The sequence below is a fragment of the Canis lupus genome, chromosome X, assembly GCF_003254725.2.
Source record: "Canis lupus dingo isolate Sandy chromosome X, ASM325472v2, whole genome shotgun sequence".
In the NCBI taxonomy this organism is placed as follows: domain Eukaryota; kingdom Metazoa; phylum Chordata; class Mammalia; order Carnivora; family Canidae; genus Canis; species Canis lupus.
In genome coordinates this window covers 75093729-75110898 of record NC_064281.1, presented here as the reverse complement: position 1 = coordinate 75110898, position 17170 = coordinate 75093729, and the positions used below count along the sequence as shown (strand labels likewise).

At 39.7% G+C, this 17170-nt stretch overlaps 1 protein-coding gene across 1 annotated transcript in view; it reads left to right on the top strand.

The window, feature by feature from the left end:
- The window catches only part of TRMT2B (tRNA methyltransferase 2 homolog B), a gene marked incomplete at its 5' end in the record, with an annotated part of 42743 nt that extends 33341 nt beyond the window's left edge, over positions 1-9402 (top strand). The window contains 6 exon segments of the mRNA XM_035712311.2: positions 14-178; positions 180-223; positions 357-458; positions 1446-1573; positions 1986-2077; positions 9225-9402. Coding sequence (XP_035568204.2) covers positions 14-178; positions 180-223; positions 357-458; positions 1446-1573; positions 1986-2077; positions 9225-9402 — 709 coding nt within the window.
- Between the last annotated feature and the right edge of the window lie 7768 nt (positions 9403-17170).

Sequence of the window (17170 nt, the reverse complement as noted above, 5' to 3'; positions counted from 1 at the left end):
AGTTGTTTTCCAGCACCATGATGCATTGCAGCCATCAGCAGTCCCCCTATCAGCTCCTATTTGGGGAACCCCATCTCTTTGAAGATCTCTTGGGCTTGAAGATCTGTATCTCTCCAGAAGCCTTTTTCCAGATTAATAATGCTGGTGCAGAGGTGCTGTATCGGACAGTGAGGGAGCTGAGTGAACTCTAACACCATCCTCCTCGATATCTGCTGTGGAACTAGCGAGTGGCAGCCCAGGGCAGAATCTACATGCTGCTTACCTTCCATTCCCCCCACACCCAGGGCCCAGATGGGGAAGTAATAGTAGTTGTGCAGGCATAACATCACTGGCTTAAAATCCTCTTATTTCCTTAGGTGTGATTGGTCTCTCTCTGGTTCAGTATATCTCCCAGGTCCTTGGTATTAACTTGGTGGAACAGGCAGTAGAGGATGCCAGGTGGACTGCAGCCTTCAATGGTATACTGTTCACATTATGGAGAGAAATTAAGAGCTGCAGTTGTTTCTGTGCTGTGTAAAGTGTTGTGTGGGAAAGGGCATTTACTATATCCATGACCTATGCAGAGGGCGGGAGAGAATCCTATAGTGCTTGGAGTTGGGTCCTGATGGTTTTCTGACAGAGGTCCTGATAGCTAATCTCCCTATTTTTTCTATCCAGAAGAAGAGCCTGAGGCAATGAACAGGCCTAGACTAGATGATAGGAAGATAACCTGGCAAAACTTTGGATAATGTAGAAGAGGAGCCTTCTTGACATTAGACTCATGAGGCATTATAGCATGATACAATAGGTTTCAAACAGCTGTTAGCAGCAGAACCTTTTCTTTGAACAAAATCCTATGCCAAACTGCAATATAGAAAACAGATCCCCGGGATCCCTGGGTGGCGCAGCGGTTTGGCACCTGCCTTTGGCCCAGGGCACGATCCTGGAGACCTGGGATCGAATCCCACATCGGGCTCCTGGTGCATGGAGCCTGCTTCTCCCTCTGCCTATGTCTCTGCCTCTCCCTCTCCCTCTCTCTCTCTCTCTGTGACTATCGTAAATAAAAAAAAAAAAAAGAAAACAGATCCCCTTGTTCCCTCTACCCTACCTCCAGAGAACTCTTGAGGCTCTGAAAATCTCTAAGATAGCAGACAGAGCACTTGAGTAAAAGTTAAGGTTTTCTTTTTGGTAGGTACTTATGTACTATGTGTCACTAAGTTTTAAAATAACATGGTCTAGTATCTAAAGCTGAAAGACCTACTGAGATATTGCAAAGGAAAGTGTGTTGGCAACAATGAGGCAGATCCAACAGCATTTCTTTTATTGTTAGTCAGAGGTATGCTACGTCCAAAGGGAAGACGGCAGAGCCTGGGCTCCTGTACATTTCTGTAAAGCCTCCCTCTACTACCTTCCCTCACTGCTGGGCTTGAGTTTTGAATTCTGTCATGTGGTCCTCTCTTTTGCAGGTATCACCAACTGTGAATTCCACACAGGTTGAGCAGAGAAGATTTTACCACAGCTGCTACAGTCAAAGGAAAATTGGCAGTTCATTGTTGCTGTGGTGAGCCCAGCCCAGGCAGGACTGCATAGGAATGCATAGCTTTTCTGTTACAGAACTCATTGGATATTCTCATGATGTCCACTATCTTTTTTTTTTAAGATTTTATTATTTATTTATTCATAAGAGACAGAGAGAGAGGTAGAGTCATAGGGAGAAGCAGGCTCCATGGGGGGAGGCCAATGTAGGACTTAATCCCAGGACCCTGGAATCACACCCTGAACTGAAGGCAGATGCTCAACCACTGAGCCACCCAGGCGTCCTGATGTCCACCATCTTTAGTCCATTACTCCCATACAATCCTAAGGGAGCTCCCAGTGAGCTGGCTCTGAACCTACTTCTCCTCTTTTCCTAACCAATCCTAGGTGCTAGCCAGTTGGTAGTTTCTGCTAACCCACGATGGTTTAATTATATTAATAGCAATGTGTTTCTTCCTTCAGACTATCAGGTGGTTCAAGCCATTCAAAACTGCAGGGCTATCCGCACGCAGATTTTTATTTCCTGCAAGCCCCATGGTGAAACCACAAGGAACATCATTGAGTGAGTCATGACTTCTTTTTCTAAATTATTTTTTCCTGATTATCAAAGTAATCCATATTTACTGTACAGATTTAGAAAACACAGAGTGATGTAAGGAGACAGAAAAAAGGCATTATTATACCATCAATAGTCAGTTATAGGGCCAGGTCTCAGGTAAGGCAAGTAAAGCAACTCACTTTGGGTGTAAAATTTAATAAGATGGTACACAAAATATCAGTAATTAAGATACATTTATAATACATCATTTTCAAAAATCAAAATTAGTCCAAGAAATCCATGATGAAAAACACATTAAGATTAAAAAGAAAAAAGCAAGATTCACACCTGTGCTTGCTAAACCCTGCCTCACTCATCTTATTCTAATCTTGGTTCCAATAAAACTTTATTTATAAAAGCAGGGAACCAGCCTGCAGATTGTTTCCAATTTGATTTTCCAAAATACTGTATTAAACTATTATTTGTCTTGGGGGATCCCTGGGTGTCTCAGCGGTTTGGCACCTGCCTTTGGCTCAGGGCATGATCCTGGAGTTCTGGGATCAAGTCCTGCATTGGGCTTCCTGCATGGAGCCTGCTTCTCCTCTGTCTGTGTCTCTGCCTCTCTCTCTATATCTGTGTCTCTCATGAATAAATAAATAAAATCTTTAAAAGAATATTATTTGTCTTGATTACTGAGTTTTTTAGCACCCTTTTAAGTTTTGTACCCAAGATGAATGCCTCTTGCTTCCCTCCAGGTCTGGCCCTGGTCAGTTCTTTTTTTTTTTTTTTTTTAAGATTTTATTTACTTATTCATAAGAGACATGCAGAGAGAGGCAGAGGGAGAAACAGGTTCCCTGCAGTGAGCCCAGTGTGGAACTCGATCCCAGAACCCCGGGATCATGCCCTGAGTCAAAGGCAGACTATCAACCACTGAGTCACCCCAGCGTCCCTCAGAATGGCTAAAATAAACAACACAGGAAAACAGCAAGTGTTGGCAAGGATGTGGAGAAAGGGAAACCCTCTTACACTGTTGGTAGGAATGCAAACTAATGCAACTACTCTGGAAAACAGTATGGAGGATCCTCAAAAAGTTAAAAATAGAACTACCTCCCTGTGATCCAGTACTCATGCTACTCAAAGGATATAAAAGTGTTTTGAAGGTTAAAATCTTAAAAAAAAAAAAAGGCGGGGGGTGGGGATCCCTGGTGGCTTAGTGGTTTAGTGCCTCCCTTTGGCCCAGGGCATGATCCTAGAGACCCGGGATCGAGTCCCACGTCGGGTTCCCTGCATGGAGCCTGCTTCTCCCTCTGCCTTTGTCTCTGCCTCTCTCTCTCTCTGTGTCTCTCATGAATAAATAAATAAAATCTTAAAAAAAAAGCAATTCGAAGGGATACATGCACTCTGATGTTTATAGCAGTGTTATCAACATAGGCAAATTATGGAAAGAGCCCAAATGTCCATTGATGTGATACCATGAATGGATACACACACACATGTATATATATACACACACACACACATAAGGGAATATCACTCAGCCATCAAAATGAATGAAATCTTGCCATTTGCAATGACATGGATGGAGCTAGAGTGTATTATGCTAAGCGAGATTAGTCCATTAGAAAGAGACAAATACCATATGATTTCACTCATATGTGGAATTTTAGAAATGAAACAAGTTGGGCATAGAGGGGGGAGAATGAGGCAAACCATAAAACAGACCCTGTTTTTTTTTTTTAAAGATTTTATTTATTTATTCATGAGAGACACAGAGAGAAGAGGCAGAGACACAGGCAGAGGGAGAAGCAGGCTCCATGCAAGGAGCCCGACGTGGGACTTGATCCGGGGACTCCAGGATCATGCTCTGAGCTGAAGGCAGATGCTCAACTGCTGAGCCACTCAGGCGTCCCAAAACAGACTCTTAGCTATAGAGAACAAACTGAGGGTTGCTGGGGGGAGGTGGACAGGGAAGATGGGTTAAATGGGTGATGGGCTTTAAGGAAGGCACTTGTGATGAGCACTGAGTATTGAGTGTAAGTGATGAATAACTAAATCCTACTCCTGAAACTAATATTACACTGTGTGTTAACTAACTGGAATTTGAATAAAAGCCTGAAATAAAAAGAAAGAAGCACCAAAGGAAAATTAACAGAAGAAAGAAAATATCAATGTGTTTAAGAACCATGAAAGGATGCTCCGTCTCTTCAATTATAATGAAAATGCAAATTAAATGTACCCTGAGATGTCTCTTTTTACATTTCAGATTGGCAAAGTTTCCAAAGTTTGGTAATACACTGTTGGCAATGCTATGAGGAAACATGAATTCTAAAAAATTACTAGTTAGATTGTAAATTGGTACCATCCCTGTGGAGGGAAATTTAGCAATACAGGTTATAAATGCATAAATACCCCTTAAACCAGTAATTCCATTCCTGAGGCTTTATCTTACAAATATACTGACACACAGTAAAATGACAGACACAAAGTTACTTACTGCAATATTGTAACAATAAGCAGTGAAATATCCTAAAACTGCCAGTGGGGAACTGGTTAAACCATCAATGCTAAATCCATACAATGGAATACTGTGCTGCTACACTGTGCTGCTATAAAAAGGAATACAGATATTCTCTATGTACATATAGAGAAAGATCTCTAAGGTATGTTGTTGTTAAATAGCTTTATTGAGATATAATTCATATATAAAATTCATCTATGGGGATCCCTGGGTGGCGCAGTGGTTTGGCGCCTGCCTTTGGCCCAGGGCGCGATCCTGGAGACCCGGGATCGAATCCCACGTCGGGCTCCCGGTGCATGGAGCCTGCTTCTCCCTCTGCCTGTGTCTCTGCCTCTCTCTCTCTCTCTCTGTGTGACTATCATAAATAAATAAAAATTAAAAAAAATAAAATAAAATTCATCTATTTAAGTGTACAATTCTGTGGTTTTTTAGTATGTTCTCAGACTTACGTGGCCATTACCCCTATCTCCAGAACATTGTTATCACTTCAAATGGAAACCCTGAACCTCTCACCTGTTACTCCCCATTTTTTCCCAACCCGTTGGCCTTAGGCAACCACTAATCTATTTGCTGTTTTTATGGATTTGCCTATTCTGTACACCTCATACAAATGAAGTCATACAATATATGGTTCTTTGCATCTGGCCTCTTTTGCTTATCATGATGTTTGCAAGGTTCATGCATGGGGTAACATGTATCAGTATTTCACTCCTTTATGGCTGAATAATATTTCATTTCATGGATATATCTCATTTTATATATTCTCGTGTCAGTTGACAGACATTTAAGTTGTTTCTGCCATTTGTGAATAGTGCTCCTGTGAACATTCAGGTGCAAATTTTTGTGTGAACATATACTTTCATTTCTCTTGGGTAGATACCTAGGAGCGGAATTGGCTGGGTCATGTGGTAACCCTGTGTTAAACAGCCAGACTGTTTTCTAAATAGCTACCCTATTTTACATTTCCACCAGCAGCATGTGAAGAGTTCCAATTTGTCGAAATTCTTACCAACTCTTGTTACTGTCTGTTTTATTCTATTTATCCTAACAGGTGAAAAGTGATATGTCCTTGGGGTTTTGATTTGCATTTCCCCAGTGGCTAATGATGTTGAGAATTTTTGCATGTATTTATTGTCCATTTGTATATCTTTTCTTGGAGAAATGTCTATTCAGATCCTTTGTCAATTTTTTAATTGGTATGCCTTTTTATTGAATTTTAAGATTTCTTTATATATTTTAGATACAAGCCCCTTATCAGATACATGATTTGCCAAAATTGTCTCCCATTCTGTGGGTTCTCTGTTCCTTTTCTCTATGGTGTCCTTTTAAGTAAGAGTATCAGTAAGAGTATCAATTTTGAATATGTCCAGACTATTTTATTTTTTAAAGATTTTACTTATTTGATCATGAAAAAGACAGAAAAAGAGAGAGGCAGGAACATAGGCAGAGGGAGAAGCAGGCTCCCTGTGGGGAGCCTGATGTGGGACTTGATCCCAGGACCCCAGTATCATGACCTGAGCCAAAGGCAGACACTCAACCACTGAGCCACCCAGTTGCCCCAGACTATTTTCTTTTGTGGCTTGTGATATTGGTTCTATGGTCTGTTGCTAAGTGGAAATAGTAAGGTATACAGAATTGTTTATTTTTTTTCAGAATTGTTTATATAATAGGAAACTGTCTTTGTACAAAAGGACAAAAGATTAGAAGAATATGGATTTATATTCATTTGTATAGGCATAGAGAAACTGGTAAGTCATATTAGAAAATGATAATAGTAGCTGTCTATGGTCAGAGAGAACTATGGAGATGAGTATCACAGTTGGGAAGGAGACTTCACTGAATACCTTTTTATGTTATTTCATTTTTGAATATAATGAAAATACTCATTATGCAAGACAATAAATTTAAAAATGCAACGATTAAGAGTAAACCTAGGATTCTGCTCACACTTAACAGTGAGTAAAACAATAAACATGGCCTCAAAAAGGTAAGAAAAATTTGTTTTGAAAAGACAATACGTGCATATGGCAGAAAAATTCAAACAATACAGGAGTATGCAGTGAATAGTTTTTCTTACTCCTGACCCCTGGTCCTTCAGATGTCTCCACTCTTACCAGTTTCTTGTGTAGCCTATCAGAGATATTCTGTGACTATAAAAGTGTGTGTGTGTGTGTGTGTGTGTGTGTGTACAGATACGTGTATGTATACATACCATCCCTTTTTTCTTAACAGATTAAACACTGTTCTGCAACATGCTTTTCACTTAACATTAGATTTTGGAGATTGTTCTACAATGATACAGAATCTCCATCAATACTTACAAGTCTACTTAATTTTTTAAATAGACTATACAGTTTTACTTACATAAATATGTCATTTAGTCTCTTGCTCATGAATTTTAAGGTTGTTTCTACTCTTGTAAGCACAATGTTGCAATGAATATCCTTGTACATAAATCTTTGCACATATGTACAGTGTATAGATAGGTATATGTGATGAATAAGTGTATGTGATAGTATATATAGTAGATAAATTCCTGTTGTGGAGTTGCTGAGTTAGAGGATATATACTTTTAACATTTTCAGCTATTTTCTAACAGAGCTCTAGAATCAACTTATCAAAAATATCCTTTTGGGATTGTGATTGGAAATGCATTGAATTTACTTTAGGGAGAATTGAAATCTTTACAGTATTTTTTATGTTTAAGTATGTGATATATCTCTTCAGTTACTCTAGTCTTATATAATTCTCTAAAGCTAAATATACATATAATTCTTTCCAATACAGGTCTTCTTAGGGTTAATGTAAGATAAAGTTTTTATTGCTATTATGAATGCGACCTTTTCATTACTTTTTCTGAGCAGTTATTGCCAACCTTGTGTCCAGCTTCCTTATTCTTTTATTAGTTTTATTTTCTGGTTGATTCTCTTGCTTGGTAGCTGGCCATTTTTCTTGTCAGCTGACCATGTGACCACCATATCAAAAGAGTCTGTCTTTCTCCTTCCAGTACTTTTTCTTTCTTATTATTATTCTGGCTAAGAAAATGTTCCATTGTAGAAGCAATAGTGAATATCTTGTCTTGTTCTGATTTCACTGGGACAGTGCTATTTAAACTATTGAGAATCAGCGAGGGAAACAAGAACTCTTCTGTTTTGTTGGTTTGAGAGTAAATTGTACAACAATTTTAGAACAGTTTAGTGGTACATATCTTAGGGCCTTACAAACATGTCAGTCCTTCAACTCAGCAGTTCTACCAAGTAACTAAAAATGTATGCAATGATATAACTATTAAAGATATTCATGGAGGGACTTTTTGAAATAGTAAAGTGTTAGAAAACAGCCTAAATTTCCAATAGCAAGGGATTAGATAAATAAACTATGTACACACATTTAATGAAATACCATAGAGCCAGTAAAATGAGAGGTAGCCTTACATATGGTGGAGAGATGTATATGATCTATGATTACCTGAAGAAACTGGTTGTAAAGCAGTATGTACAATATGTAAAGTGGGATTCCATTTTAAGAAACCAAATTAAATATACATATTTGGAAAGATATATCCTGAAAAGTCCACAGTGGTCCTTGGGTTTATAGGTAAGTTTTTTTTTTAAAGATCTTATTTATTTATTCAAGAGAGGCAGAGAGAAAGGCAGAGACACAGGCAGAGGGAGAAGCAGGCTCCTCATAGGGAGTCCCATGTGGGACTCGATCCCAGAACCCTGGGATCATGCACTGAGCCAAAGGCAGCTGCTCAACCACTGAGCCACCCAGGCGTCCCAATAGGTGAGTTTTTATGCTTATTTTTGATCAACTGTCTTTGAAATAAGGGGGAAAAGTAACCTGCTTAAATTTCAACAGAATAATTTAAGTCAGTAATATTTATTAATTACCTTTCTTTTTTAAAAAAAATATTTAATTATTCATGAGAGACACAGAGAGGGAGGCAGAGACATAGGCAGAGGGGGAAGCAGGCTCCCTGCAGGAGCCTAATGCAGGACTTGATCCCAGGACCCTGGGATCACAACCTGAGCCAAAGGCAGACTCTCAATCACTGAGCCACCCAGGTGCCCCAATTAATTACCTTTCATGTACAAATCATACAGAAAAGTATATGACTTAGGCAACTTGCTCTATTCACTATTGAACCCCTACTCTGTGTCACAAACTGGGAACACAGGGATGGATAATAAGCAGTTTTTGCCTTGTTTCCACCCTTGAAAAGATTATACTCCACTGAGGAAGATGGTTAAGAAAAAAAACAACCCCCCCAAAAAAAAAAAAAAAAAAAAAGGGATCCCTGGGTGGTGCAGTGGTTTGGCGGCGCCTGCCTTTGGCCCAGGGCGCGATCCTGGAGACCCGGGATCGAGTCCCACATCGGGCTCCCGGTGCATGGAGCCTGCTTCTCCCTCTGCCTGTGTCTCTGCCTCTCTCTCTCTCTCTCTCTGTGACTATCATAAATAAATAAAAATTTAAAAAAAAAAAAAAGAAAAAAAACAACCCAGGTAGTTACATTAAATATGATAAATGCTGTCATAGGGAGAAACGTAGGGGGCTATCAGAACACAGGAAAGGGCTTACATTTTAAGAAATGGTGCTACTATAGGTTCTCCTTGGTTTCTAGAAACTGATATTACTATCTGTTTCTATAGGACTATGCTGTCCTCCAGACTCAGCTAAGAAGCTCTTTGGTGAGTCTTTTGTTCTGAGAAAAGCTGTGCCTGTTGATCTGTTCTCCCCCACCATGCACTGCAAGCTGGTGCTCCTCCTCACTTGCGAATCAGCCTCCTATGATACTGCAGGCTCTTTATTAAGGCAGAAGTTTCAGTAACTTCCCAGATTTGGCATATTGCTACATTACAGATCCTGACTGCGTTATTGGAGAAACCAGTCTTTGGATCATGAGCAGGAAGAATTATACAGGTGACCCTTGAACAACATGGGTTAGGGCCGCTGACACAGTTGAAAATTTGCATATACCTTATTTTATTTTATTTTTAATTCAAAATATTTTTTAAAAATTTAATTTATACATATAACTTTTGACTCCTCAAGAACTTAACTGCTAATAGCCTACTGTTGACTGGAAGCCTTACTGATAACAGAACCAGTGAACTAATACATATTTTTTTATAAATTTATTTTTTATTGGTGTTCAATTTGCCAACATATAGAATAACACCCAGTGCTCATCCCATCAAGTGCCCACCTCAGTGCCCATCACCCCCACCCCCAACCAACCTCCCCTTCCACCACCCCTTGTTCATTTCCCAGAGTTAGGAGTCTTTCATATTCTGTCTCCCTTTCTGATATTTCCACTCATTTCATCTCCTTTCCCCTTTATTCCCTTTCACTATTTTTTATATTCCCCAAATGAATGAGACCATATAATGTTTGTCCTTCTCCGATTGACTTATTTCACTCAGCATAATACCCTCCAGGTCCATCCATATCGAAGCAAATGGGGAGTATTTGTCGTTTCTAATGGCTGAGTAATATTCCATTGTATACATAGACCACATCTTCTTTATCCATTCATCTTTTGATGGACACCGAGGCTCCTTCCACAGTTTGGCTATTGTGGACATTGCTGCTAGAAACATCGGGGTGCAGGTGTCCCAGCGTTTCATTGCATCTGTATCTTTGGGGTAAATCCCCAGCAGTGCAATTGCTGGGTCGTAGGGCAGGTCTATTTTTAACTCTTTGAGGAACCTCCACACAGTTTTCCAGAGTGGCTGCACCAGTTCATTTTCCCACCAACAGTGCAGGAGGGTTCCCTTTTCTCCGCATCCTCTCCAACATTTGTGGTTTCCTGCCTTGTTAATTTTCCCCATTCTCAGTGGTGTGAGGTGGTATCTCATGGTGGTTTTGATTTGTATTTCCCTGATGGCAAGTGATGCAGAGCATTTCCTCATGTGCTTTTTGGCCATGTCTATGTCTTCCTCTGTGAGATTTCTGTTCATGTCTTTTGTCCATTTCATGATTGGATTGTTTGTTTCTTTGGTGTTGAGTTTTATAAGTTCTTTATAGATCTTGGAAACTAGCCCTTTATCTGATAGGTCATTTGCAAATATCTTCTCCCATTCTGTAGGTTGTCTTTGAGTTTTGTTGACTGTATCCTTTGCTGTGCAAACGCTTCTTATCTTGATGAAGTTCCAATAGTTCATTTTTGCTTATGTTTCTTTTGCCTTCGTGGATGTATCTTGCAATAAGTTACTATGGCCGAGTTCAAAAAGGGTGTTGCCTCTGTTCTTCTCTAGGATTTTGATGGAATCTTGTCTCACATTTAGATCTTTCATCCATTTTGAGTTTATCTTTGTGTATGGTGAAAGAGAGTGGTCTAGTTTCATTCTTCTGCATGTGGATGTCCAATTTTCCCAGCACCATTTATTGAAGAGACTGTCTTTCTTCCAATGGATAGTCTTTCCTCCTTTATCGAATATTAGTTGCCCATAAAGTTCAGGGTCCACTTCTGGATTCTCTATTCTGTTCCACTGATCTATGTGTCTGTTTTTGTGCCAGTACCACACTGTCTTGATGACCACAGCTTTGTAGTACAACCTGAAATCTGGCATTATGATGCCCCCGGCTCTGGTTTTCTTTTTTAAAATTCCCCTTGCTATTCAGGGTCTTTTCTGATTCCACACAAATCTTAAAATAATTTGTTCTAACTCTCTGAAGAAAGTCCATGGTATTTTGATAGGGATTGCATTAAATATGTAAATTGCCCTGGGTAACATTGACATTTTCACAATATTAATTCTTCTAACCCATGAGCATGGAATATTTTTCCATCTCTTTGTGTCTTCCTCAATTTCTTTCAGAAGTGTTCTGTAGTTTTTAGGGTATAGATCCTTTACCTCTTTGGTTAGGTTTATTCCTAGGTATCTTATGCTTTTGGGTGCAATTGACTAATACATATTTTATATGTTATATGTATTATATACTATATTCTTATAATAAAGTAGGCTAGAGAAAATAAAATGTTATTAAAAAATACATTTACTATATGGTGTTTATTGAAAAAAATCAATGGATAAGTTCTTCTGCATAGTTCAAACCAGTGTTGTTCAAGGGTCAGCCATAGCAGGCCTTCTATCTGATGAAGATTTATAACCTTAGTTTTCAGGTTCCCTTGCTTTCATGGATGTTGGCCTGGTTGTGGCTACTCCTTGGCCCAAGATCTAGACTGTTCTTTGCTGTCATCCTGTCATGGCTCCCTTGGTCCTAGTTCAGTCTTATCTCCTCTGTCTGACTCTGTGGTATGGTGATAGCACAACTGAGCTTTGCCCTGCTGCTGGTAATAATATCACATTGACTTGGGTCTCTGTATTTGCCAAGAGATTTTCGTAGATATGTCCTGCATTTATTAAGTAACCAAGGATTAGAACTAGAAACAAATCTAGCTTTTCTTAAAAAAGCAGAGTAAGCTATAATGTGATTATAGGGTGACTGTGTGATCACAGTGCTTCATTCCTTTGGGTTTTCTAGGCTTTGAAGTTCTAGAATACCCTTTAAAAAATGGTAGGAGCAATAGCACCAATCAGCTCTCACTTATGGAAGGAGAATTGGTTATAGTAGAGACTTTATGGGAAAGAAGATCTTATTTTTTTTTAAGATTTTATTTATTTATTCGAGAGAGAGAGAGAGAGAGAGAGAGAGAGAGAAGCAGGCTCCATGCAGGGAGCCCGACGTGGGACTCCATCCCGGTTCTCCAGGATCAGGCCCTGGGCTGAAGGTAAGGCGCTAAACCGCTGAGCCACCTGGGCTGCCTGGGAAAGAAGATCTTTAAAGAAGAGACTGAATACCTATAACTGTGCTATGTAGTATGCAGAAAGCTCCAGAATCCTCCAATGATCCTGTATATGGTATAATAAGCTGGATATCAAAACTGATATTCTCTAGTGCATGATTTCTTCAGGTCTTGAGTTCTCCCTGGTTATTTGTTGAACAATTTAGATTATGTTTTGAATCTTTTAAGAGCCTAAGGACATGTAAAAAAATCTGATTTACAAAATGATTTTGGGTCAACTAGTATTTTTCTCAATCCTAAATACTTCTTTTTTTTTAATTTTTTATTTATTTATGATAGTCACACACAGAGAGAGAGAGAGGCAGAGGGAGAAGCAGGCTCCATGCACTGGGAGCCCGACGTGGGATTCGATCCCCGGTCTCCAGGATCGCGCCCTGGGCCAAAGGCAGGCACCAAACCGCTGCGCCACCCAGGGATCCCTCAATCCTAAATACTTATAGAGAAGCTTCCTTCTCAGAAATATGTGGCTATTAGAGCTACTTTATACATATTCATTTAAAAAATGCTAGAAGGAGGGCACCTGGTTGGTTCCAATCCCAAACAACCTCTGATCGGTCCCGCATTGGGCTCCCCATGGGGAGCCTGCTTCTCCCTCTGCCTGTGTCTCTGCCTCTCTCTCTGTCTCTCAAGAGTAAATAAATAAAATCTTTAAAAAGAATAACAAATGCTAGAAGGAGATTTTATTTATTTTATTTTTTTAAAATGTCTTTAACGATTTATTTTTGTTTATTTATGATAGAGAGAGAGAGAGAGAGAGAGAGAGAGAGGCAGAGACAGAGGCAGAGGGAGAAGCAGACTCCATGCAAGGAGCCTGACGCGGACTCGATCCCGGGACTCCAGGATCATGCCCTGAGCCAAAGGCAGGCGCGAAACCTCTGAGCCACCCAGGGATCACCTAGAAGGAGATATTAATATAAAGTGATAAAAAAGGGCAGCCCTGGTGGCTCAATGGTTTAAGGCCGCCTTCAGCCGAGGGCGTGATCCTGGAGCCCCGGGATCGAGTCCCATGTCAGGCTCCCTGCGTGGAGCCTGCTTCTCCCTCTGCCTGTGTCTCTGCCTCTCTCACTCTCTCTGTGTTTCTCAAGAATAAATAAATAAAAATATCTAAAAAAATAAAGTGATAAAAAAGTGTTGACTTATGGCAATCAGATAAGTTTTATTTTCATTTCCCTATTTTTCATTTTATGTCATGGGAAAGTGATTTTTATTTTCTCCTCTTTTGTTCCCCATATCTGTAAATGGTAATACTATCTATTAGTTATCTAAGCCAGAAATCAGAGCTATCTCTCTCAGTCTCATACCCAACTGCCTACAAGGGGGATTCTACCTGGGTATCTTCTAGGTACTCCAAAATCAATGTATCTAATGTGGTATGCTTCACATCTGTCTCCCAAACTTGTTCTTGCTCCAATATTCCAAGTCTTGATGAATATACCAGCCTACTCATTCACTCAATCCAAAAAGATTGGGAATTATATCTGAGTAATCCTTCTCTTCTACCTCCTGCCCCCATCCAGCATATCACCAAGTCTCTATCCCAGTAGATTGCCATCGTTTCTTACCACATTATTGCTCAAAAGGCCATCTTCACTTAAGCTGCTATATCCACTCTTTCCCTCATCCATTCCATTCTCTACAGCCATAATGAGTTTTCTAAAATGCCAATGTCATTGTGTTTCTCCAGTGCTTAAAATCTGTTATTGGCTTCTTACTGCTTTTAAAATGTCCAAGATTTTTTTAAAGATTTTATTCATTTGGAAAGAGGGAGAGAGAGTGAGAAAGAGAGAGAGCATGAACAGAGGATAGGGGCTGACAGGGAGGGAGAAGCCGACTCCCTGCTGAGCAAGGAGCCTGATAAGGGACTTGATCCCAGGACCCTGAGATCTCGACCTGAGCCTAAGGCAGACACCCAACCGACTGAGCTACCCAAGCACCCCAAGAAGTCCAAAATTCTTTTTTCTTTTTTAGAAGTCCAAAATTCTTGATGTAGCCTCAACACCCCTTTATAATCTGGACAGCCTCATTTCTCTATATGCATTGAATTACTTTCCCTGAAAAATACAAATTTCTTCATACTTTTCGTACTCTATTTCCTCACCTTGGAATGCACTTTTCATTACCTCTTTTGGCTAATTTTACTTGCCTTTCTGTTTTTAACTTAGCTATTCCCCAAGGAATATAGAATTGGCTGTGGATAATCAACTTCCTGATAATTTTGTTAGTTATTTATAGTTAGTTAATTTGTTAGTTATTTTGATAGTTTTGTTATTTTATTATTTTATAAGATGATTTTAGAGTCATGCTTCTTTCATCTTTATTATGAAGACTTTCAAATATACAAGAAAGTTGAAAAAATAGTGCAATAAACACCAATATATTCACCAATATTCAACACATGCTAACGTTTCGCCATGTATTTGCTTTACCTGTGTGTCTGTTCTTTAGTAAACTACTTGAAAGTAAGTTGTAGACATCAGGACATTTCACCTTTAATCCCTCAGCATAGGGCAGCCTGGGTGTCTAAGCGGTTTAGTGCCTGCCTTCAGCCCATGGCGTGACCCTGGGGTCCCGGGATCAAGTCCAATGGCAGACTCCCTGCATGGAGCCTGCTTCTCCCTCTGCCTGTGTCTCTGCCTCTCTCTCTCTGTGTCTCTCATGAATAAAAAAATAAAATACTTGAAAAAAGAAAAAAAAAATCCCTCAGCATACACCTAAGATGTTTTTCTCTATAATTGTATGGTACATCATACCATAAGCACAGCTCAAAGAAATTAATAGTACCTCACCAATCTTCACAAATATTATCTAATATCTAATCCAGTGCTTCCTGAAGTATGGTTTGCAGACTGCTTGATGGCTCGCAGGGAGATAAGGAGCTTGCACCATAGTGTATCAGTGTACCACATACTTCACTGAGAAAGCTTTGTGATAAAAAAAAAAAAAAGCTGAATAAAACAATGTGTTTAGTAACATAGTTCATTTACATCTATGGGCTGGTTGAGGAGCACTGGGCTGTATTTACATTTCCCCAGCTGTCTCCTAAATGTCTTTTATAGCCAGTTCATATATTGCATTTGAGTGTGGTGTTGCTTTTAATTTAAATAACTTTTATTTAATGGTACTGACTTTTAGAAGCTAGCTCTGTCCCACATTAGGAATCTGGCTGATTGTAGTGTCACCAGCCATCCTGGTTTGCCTGGGACTCTCCTGCTTGAAACACTGATCCTGTATTTAGGGATAGGATGGTTTGTTTCCTTATAATTGTGTTTAGCTCTTCCTTCCAGCCTCTGAATTTCCTGTAAATGAGAAGCGCTTGGGATTAGAGGCCTAATTTGATTCAGATGAAACCATTTTTTAAAAGATTGTTTTAAAAAAATAAATAAAAATAAAAGATTATTCATTCATTCATTCATTCGAGACAGAGAGAGGCAGAGACATACACAGAGGGAGAAGCAGGCTCGGGGAGCCTGATGTGGGACTTGATCCCAGGACCCTAGGATCATGACCTGAGCCGAACTCAGCCACGTAGGCATCCTTAAACCATTTTTTGATAAGAATGCTTCATAAGTAATGTCTGCTTTGTGTCACATCTTATCAGGAGGCATGTAATGTCAGTTGTCTGTTCTTAGTAAAGGTAATGATTTAGGTGGTGGCCCTCAGAATTTTCCATGTGACTTTATAATTAGCAAGACATCTATGGAGTATTACTTTGGTACCATATGATTGTCCTGTTCCCTAGTGACATCTCACCTAAAGATTTTAGCATCCATTGGTTATTGTTTCCTGACTCAGTAATTTGGTTTTCTAATTTTTTTAAAAAAAAGATGTTATTTATTTATTTGAAAGAGTGGGAACACGAGTGGCAGGAAGGGTCAGAGAGAGAGGAAGAAGCAGACTCCCCGCTGAGCAGGGAGCGAGAGGTGGAGCTCCATCCCAGGACCCTGAGATCATGACCTGAGTGGAGGGCAGACACTCAACTCACTGAGCCATGCAGGCAACCCTGGTTTTCTAATTTTTAAAATGTATTCCCTGGCTTGGTGATTTAATTGGGGGTTGGAAAATGTTGATTTCTTATTTCTTAGGTGGCTTTCTTGTGTTTTTTTTAAGATTTTATTTATTTATTCATGAGAGACACAGAGAGAGAGGCAGAGAGAGAAGCAGGCTCCATGCAGGGAGCCCGATGTGGGATTCAATCCCGGGACTCCAGGATCACGCCCTGGGCTGAAGGCAGACCCTCAACCACTGAGCCACCGAGGTGTCCCCGATTTCATTCTTTTTATAGCTGAATAATATTCCATTGTGTGTGTGTGTGTGTGTGTGTGTGTGTGTGTGTGTGTATGAAACCTCTTTATCCATTCATCATTCAGTGGGTAATTGGGCTGTTTCCATAGTTTGGCTATTGTAGACAATGCTACTGTAAATAAACATTGGGGTGCATGTATCCTTTTGAATTAGTATTTTTGTATTCTTTGGGTAAATGCCTAGTAATGCAGCTACTAGATCATAGGGTAGTTCTATTTTTAACTTTTTGAGGAACCTTCAAACTGTTTTCCAGAGTGGGTGCACCAGTTTGCCTTTCCACCAACAGTGCAAGAGGGTTCCCCTTTCTCCATGTCCTCACCAACACCTGTTCTTTCTTGTGTTGTTGAGTGTAGCCACCCAAGAAATGAATAATCCAATTAAAATATGGGCAGAAGACACAAATAGACATTTTTCCAAAGAAGATCTACAGATGGCCAACAGATACATGAAAAGATGTTCAATATCACTCATCATCAGGGAAATG